The sequence below is a fragment of the Nansenia antarctica genome, assembly GCF_963989245.1.
Source record: "Nansenia antarctica genome assembly, chromosome: 12".
NCBI lineage: Eukaryota > Metazoa > Chordata > Actinopteri > Argentiniformes > Microstomatidae > Nansenia > Nansenia antarctica.
Genome location: NC_137682.1, coordinates 15,028,312 through 15,035,811, shown reverse-complemented (window position 1 = coordinate 15,035,811; position 7,500 = coordinate 15,028,312). Strand labels below are relative to the sequence as shown.

Here is a 7,500-nt window from a genome sequence, read left to right as displayed (position 1 = left end):
TGTGTACATGCAGTTTGCATACTTGTGACAGACCTGCATCATAAACGTAATTCTTATTCCCTAATGTCCATGTTGCAGAGTAGGAGAGCATATACCGGGGGAACATATAAGGGAGGAGGGTTAGGGGAGACGGCATTGTTGGAGATGATTGGTTGATAGATTAAGCTGACTAAGTCAATGGTTATGCGCTGTCCATTTTGACTGTCTTTTTATTATTAAGTTTAACATGTTGGTCCACTAGACCTTTCACGCATTTGGGCGAAGAGTCTGGGAATGAGACTAATCTAGACCTAACCCAGCTATCAAACTCTAACCCTGCTGGTTTGTGTGTTGGTCTGTGTGTTGTGATGCTGGTTAGTGTGTTGGTTAGCCTGTTTGTTTGGTTAAAGTGAATCAACGTTGTCAGATGCTACGGATCTATCCTGTTTGTGGTTTGAATAGCTGTAGATGAAATTGTGTGTGTGTGTGTGTGTGTGTGTGTGTGTGTGTGTGTGTGTGTGTTTGTGTGTGTGTGTGTGTGTGTGTGTGTTCTTTGTGTGTGTGTGTGTAGATCTCCTGTGGACAGCTCCAGAGTTGTTGCGGAGTCCCCAGGAGGGAGGTTCATATCCAGGAGACGTTTACAGCTTCTCCATCATCGTACATGAAGTGATTTCACGCAACCCCCCCTACGCCATGCTGGATATGCCTGCACAAGGTGAGAGAGAGAGAAGAAGAGAGGGAGAGAAAGAGAGACGGAGAGAGAGACAGGGGGTGTGGGGTAGAGATGGTGAGAAAGAGGGAGAGAAAGAGAGATGGAGAGAGACAGGGGTATGGGGAGGAGATGTTGAGAGAGAGTGAGAGAGAGGGGGAGAAAGAGAGATAGTGGGGAGGAAGAGAGAAATAGAGACAGGAGAGTAAGTCACAATGTGTGTGTGTGTGTGTGTGTGTGTGTGTGTGTGTAGAGATCATTAACAGGGTGCGTTGTCCCCCTCCTCTCTGTCGTCCGTGTGTGAACGTGGACGCGGCTCCGCTGGAGTGTATCAGTCTGATGCAACAGTGCTGGAGCGAAAACACAGACAGAAGACCCAATTTCCAGGAGATATTTAAACTGGTAACACGCACACGCATGCACACATTTTAATCATTTATTTCTGTCCACATAGAAACAAGTATACAAGGACACAAATACTGAAGGCACAGATGGGATGCATTCACAAACAGACATGGACAATGTCTTTCACATACAACAGGACAAGACTCACGGGTACAAGTAACACCGTCTCCGCCATATTTGGCGGCTGCCAATAATCGCAGAGACAGAGCAATACTTGCTGAGCCTTTTTGCTTCTCCCTTGGACATTCCCAGTAGACGTAGTCCTCTGACAACCAATCTGTGCACATGTCCAAGACTGCCAAATATAAAGACTAATAGCGTACACCTATAGCCTAGCTCTGAGATGGTGTCTACAAGCTGCTGGTATTTCATGACCTTAGTCATGAAGGCTTCCTCTAGGCTTATATCAAAGGTGCATGCTACCTCTAATACAGACACCTCTCTGGACTCTTCATTAACAACAACAACATCTGGTGTGTTAGCAGACAACTGTGAAAAGTGACATTGGTCATTACAGAAATTGAACATGGATGCATTGACACAAGCATGTGTATACATTTTCACTGTAACTGGGAAGTGGAGTGATATGTCCTTTACTATTAGGCTCACAATTCTGTCATGACGTGCTATATACATTCCTTTGTAAACATAACAGCCATTCAAGATATGTGAAAGTGTTTCTGTAACCTGTTCTGTGGTGTGGTGCAAGCAATGAGGAACCTGAGTGGAGGGAAACCAAATAGAGAGGTTGAGTCTGGTAGGAAGGACTTGTAATCTGGCCTTGGTTGTGAATATGACAATGTCCTCATCGAGTGCAGTGTTTTTTAGAAAAGAATGGGAAACAGAGTGATCAGCTGTGGGAAGACATGCCAGTTTTCCCTGGAGTTTCAGACCAGTCCAGTGTTGTTGTTGTTGATGTTGGTGAAGGTCCATGAGAGTCCGTCTGGCCCCTCTAGATGTTAGCTGGTGGCTCTGTCCAGCAAAGGAGGCTGTTGCCCTGACCGCAGCCCTGACCGCAGCAAATGTATGTTGTTGTGTCTGTGTGTGTAGTTTAAGAGTGTGAGCAGAGGGAAGAAAGCTAACATCATAGACTCGATGCTGAAGATGCTGGAGCAGTACTCCTCTAACCTGGAGGATCTGATCAGAGAGAGAACTGACGAACTGGAGGTGGAGAGAACCAAGACTGAGAAACTACTGGGACAGCTGCTACCCAGGTAACACACACACACACACACACACACACACACACACACACACACACACACACACTGGGCCGGACTTATGCATGGGCTTCCCTGGGCTTGAGCCCAGGGGCCCCGGGCTACAAGGGGCCCCAAAATAAATCCAAATGTATGAATAAATATTTGCTCTTTGATTTTGAATTCACAAATTACGTTCAAATTGGAAGAAAAAAAATTGTCGCAGCGCTGGGCACGGAAATACAGCCTATTGGACGCTCTGATGAATGAGGTGTTTTAATTTAATTAGCCCCGGGCTACAAGGGGCCCCGAAATAAATCCAAATGTATGAATAAATATTTGCTCTTTGATTTTGAATTCACAAATTACGTTCAAATTGGAAAAAAATGTTTTGTCGCAGCGCTGGGCACGGAAATACAGCCTATTGGACGCTCTGATGAATGAGGTGTTTTAATTTGTTTAATTATATATTTAGGCCAATGGAGAGGTTTACATGGACGCGTCACGCGCAGCCAGGGCAGGGGCATAATCTTTGGTGGCGCGATTGTCAATGTCATGATCATGGCGGACAGGAGGTACTACGAGATGCCCGCGGAATCCAGGTTTTCTATAGAAGAAATCTCGCGCATCTCATCTCACCAGTTTATGTTACTGATAGGGCTTTCACACCGGCAGTTCCGAACGTTGGCGCTGTCTGGCGAACGATACACTGGTATGAACGCGGGCTCGTTCGCCAGACAGCGCCAACGTTCGGAACTGCCGGTGTGAAAGCCCTATCAGTCACGCAGGACGTAGGCTACGCATAGCCTAGGCTAAATTCGTAAGAGAAAGCTGCAAAAATGAAGCGGACGCACATTAGTGGGGCCAAAAAACGAAAAGGACAAATGAAAAAATAACTAAATATAGCTAAGTTGCCCAAGATTTAAGGTTAAAGTTTGACATGGCATTCTCTCTCTCTCTTTCTTTCTCTCTCTCTCTCTCTCTCTCTGCTGGGGGACCACTTTCTATTCAAGTATAGCCTACTCCTAAGTTTTTTCTGTTTTGTTCATGTGCTTTATGCCAATAACATACTCCATTGGGATACGTGTGTTTCTGGTCATAGGTTCTGGTTGGTGTAGTTGTAGCTTATCATTTTTGGTGTAGGTAGGGGCCCGAACAATGACTCAAGCCCAGGGGCCTCCACCCCCCCAAGTCCAGCCCTGCACACACACACATTCTTTCATCTCCACTTTGCTTCTGCTAAGCAGTGATGCACAGTGATACAACCATGTGGAAAGACCATTTGTGACAGCAGCTGGTGAAAGCGGGAACAAGTCGGCAACCAATGAAGATGTTCTGACTTTTATTCAGAAAAATGTAAATAAATGTCAACGCTGTTGAAAATCAATGGCACACTCGCTAGTCAAGCCAAAACATTGCAATGCAATTAGGGATGCTCCGAAATTTCGGCAAACTGAAATTATTCGGCTGAATAGCAAAAGAAGCACATTCAGTGTTGTGTGAAAAGACTGAAAATGTTACCGAATACGAGACGTTTTTTGATGACGCGCTCAAACAGTGCAAGCAACCCGTGTTGTTCTGAGTGATGACTGCCTACTGCCAAGTCATATAACTACAGCAAACATGTCGGCAACAAGAGGCACATTCCGACATTAAGACTTCCGTTTTAGGGTTTTTTTCGACTTCAAAATAAATATAAAACTGCTGGTACACACTCGGTATTCGGTATTCAGTATTCAGCCAAGTGTTTCCTTAATTTAGGTTTCGGCTTCGGCCAAGAATATTCATTTAGGTGCATCCCTAAATGCAATGGATTCGGTGAGTAATCCCCACTACTCTACACTAACTAGGTAGTAGCGGATTACTCACCGCTTGTTGTTCATGAAGCGGATGTTACACATAGCCATTACATCATATCCGGGGGAATGTCAGTGAATTCAAGTAAAACACAGACTTTGCTTATCCTGTGCGAATGTGTCACATGAAACACAGACGTCAGGGGGTAATTCCAGATAAGATAATACTAATCCTGTCCAAATAGGGCTTTAGTGGGGTACTTTCTCTCTCTGTAAGGTTTGGGTTTTGTAAGCGGACCCAGGTGTAGTGCAGAGAAAAGAAGGCGGACAAGTAGTTAGCGGTATGAAACAAAAGGTCCTTTATTTAGGAAGAGTAGACAAAACAGGATAAAAAAGCACAGACTCAAGGCTCCAAATAAAAGGGGCGATCACAGTTTCAAAATAGTACTTGTGTACTCTATAACTCAAGCAGGGAGTGAAGGGAAGTGAGGGTACATATAACATGAGTGACAAATAGGTGTTGGTGTTGGTGATGAGTTTGTGATTGAGGTGGCACAGTGGAAGGATGGAGGGAGACACCTAGGGACGCACTGGCCCCATCTGTAACATCTCTCCATCTCTGTCTCTATCCGCCCTCTCTCTCTCCATCTCTCATCTCTATACCCCTCTACCCCCCCCCCCCCCCAGATCTGTAGCCCAGGCTCTGAAGAAGGGGAAACCCGTCAAACCGGAGCATTTCTCAGACTCAACTCTCTACTTCAGCGACATCGTCGGCTTCACCACCATCTCAGCCCTCAGCGAACCCATAGAGGTACACACACACACGGACACACACACACACACGGACACACACACACACACACACACACACATACACACATTTTCACACACACTAACTAGGTTTTTTCTATGTCTAGGTGGTGGATCTGTTGAATGATCTCTACACTGCCTTTGATGCCATCATTGCTAGTCATGATGTCTATAAGGCAGGTCTATTCACCTCTGACCCTTCAACCCTAACCTCTTAACAAAGCCCTCATTTAACCCTGACCCCTCAAGTATCCCTGACCCCACACCTGTCGCATTTACATACCTTCTAAGTGGCCTCTAGTTGGCCGTGTGTAGGTATTGCAGCATGTATTCCATATCAATCAAAACATCACAGGTCATATTTGCCCAATGAATAGGAAAGACCAGCACCACAAAAGTTCCATTCAATCTGTAATAAATATTACTCAGTTGTCCGTTGTATATTTGTTAGAAAAGGTGTTAGAACAAGTTGTCTATTCTAAACTTGGTATTTCAGTCTAATGACATGTTAGCAATGGTGGCTGACTAGGCTGCTAACCAACTCAGTCGGACAGAACTGATATTAGCAAACGCCTGTCACTGAGAAATTCCTGTTATTTAAAACGCATGCATGGTTCATATTAACTGATACACAAAATCAAAGTTCAATAGTTTTTCTTTATTCTTGTACAATATTACCACAGTTTCGGAAGTTATGAGCTTTGAGCAGAGATAAAAACAGATGGACTTGTTGGAGCTACACGTCATCCGCTGGCTTCTTTCGAACTGAGGTGTCTGAGGCTCTGATCCAATCATTGCAGCAGGCACATCGCACACATCTCACATTGGTTTACAGACAGCTTAACTGGTGTCATACTTATTTTTAGATTGAAAGGAATTTCACATTTAGATTGAAAGGAAATTCATACTTATTTTTAGATTTAAAGGATTTCGGATAATACCTAAAGATTATCGGATGATACTCATGCATAAAATGTCAAGTAACGTTTGTTCTGAGTTCTAGTGAGCTTGTTAGCTAGCAGCCTGCTACCAATGTTAACATCACGTCGTTTGACTGAAATACTAAGTCAAGAATAGACAACTAATGACGTATTGTTTGCTTCACAACATGTATTACAGACTGAATAGAACTTTCCTGGTGCTAGTCTTTCCCATTCTACTGGTAAGGTAGAGTATGTAAACGATTGCAAAAGTGAAAAATAAGGGTAAAATGTCCTGTTAACCCTACACCTAAACCTACCCCTTAACATTCCCCTAACCGTGTGTGTGTAGGTAGAGACTATAGGAGATGCGTACATGGTAGCGTCGGGTGTTCCTAACAAGAATGAGAATCGTCATGCTGCCGAGATTTCGAACATGTCTCTGGACATCCTTCACTGCATCGGAACGTTCCGCATCAAACACATGCCTGATGTCAAGGTCAAGATCCGTATCGGCCTGCACTCTGGTACTGACCCCTGACCTCTAATCAAACATATGCCATGTCAAAGTAAAGATCTGCATCAGCCCTGAATCTCTCTCTCTCTCTCTCTCTCTCTCTCTCTCTCTCTCTCTCTCTCTCTCTCTCTCTCTCTCTCTCTCTCTCTCTCTCTCTCTCTCTCTCTGTGTGTGTGTTTAGGTCCTGTGGTAGCTGGTGTGGTTGGTCTTACAATGCCACGGTATTGTCTGTTTGGAGACACGGTGACCACAGCATCCCACATGGAGGCTTCAGGACTGCGTTAGTAGCACCTTCTCTTCTCTCACACACATGCTTTACTTGCATACACCCACCCACACACACACACACACAAACACTTCTATATACACACACACACACACACACACACACACACACACACACACAAATGCAGGAATACATATACACATACACACACATTCACACAGAGAGACAAACACAGGCATGAACACACTCTCACAGTGTTGAACGTGTGTGTTGCAGCATACAGGATACATATCAGCGTCAGCACAAACCGGATTCTGCAGAGTCTGAAACTCGGATACAAGTGTGAAATCAGAGCCCAAAAATTAAAGGTACACACGTCTTAGCTGTCCATCGTGGTGGATGATGACCCTTGCTTAATTTGTGTTGGGGTAGGTAATAATAATAATATTAATTTGGCTGCTACACACGGGTTAGTTGCCCAAATCGTTGTTATCTCATTATTCTGTACGCAAACGCGGGCCCTGGCGGACACACACACACTCACTCACACAGAGTTGGTATATTTTCATGTGTGTTTCAGGTAAAGGATGGTGAGGACACCTACTGGCTGGTTGGGAGAGACGGCTTCACCAAACTTCTTCCTGTACCCCCGGACCTCACACCAGGGTAAATATATTTCCATACACATATAAATATACCTCACACCAGGGTAAATATATTTCCATACACATATAAATATACCTCACACCAGGGTAATAATATACACACATGTAAATATACCTCACACCAGGGTAATAATGCAGCAGTGTCATATCACTTCAGCTCTTCCGTAATAAGCACAGTCCTGCTGTCGGTGCCTCAGCTGGAGTCCAAAAGAGTCCTTATGTTCCATGTTTGCGAGTCTTAATTTTTTGTATTGTTTTCGACCACTAGGGAGAA

General features: G+C 44.5%; 1 protein-coding gene across 1 annotated transcript in view; it reads left to right on the top strand.

The window, feature by feature from the left end:
* The window catches only part of LOC308168906 (retinal guanylyl cyclase 2-like), a gene marked incomplete at both ends in the record, with an annotated part of 14,366 nt that overhangs the window by 6,444 nt on the left and 422 nt on the right, over positions 1 to 7,500 (top strand). Inside the window, 9 exon segments of the mRNA XM_080543548.1 lie at positions 551 to 694; positions 942 to 1,090; positions 2,144 to 2,307; positions 4,776 to 4,899; positions 5,006 to 5,074; positions 6,171 to 6,345; positions 6,517 to 6,615; positions 6,838 to 6,929; positions 7,142 to 7,227. Of these exon segments, the coding sequence (XP_080399674.1) occupies positions 551 to 694; positions 942 to 1,090; positions 2,144 to 2,307; positions 4,776 to 4,899; positions 5,006 to 5,074; positions 6,171 to 6,345; positions 6,517 to 6,615; positions 6,838 to 6,929; positions 7,142 to 7,227 (1,102 nt within the window).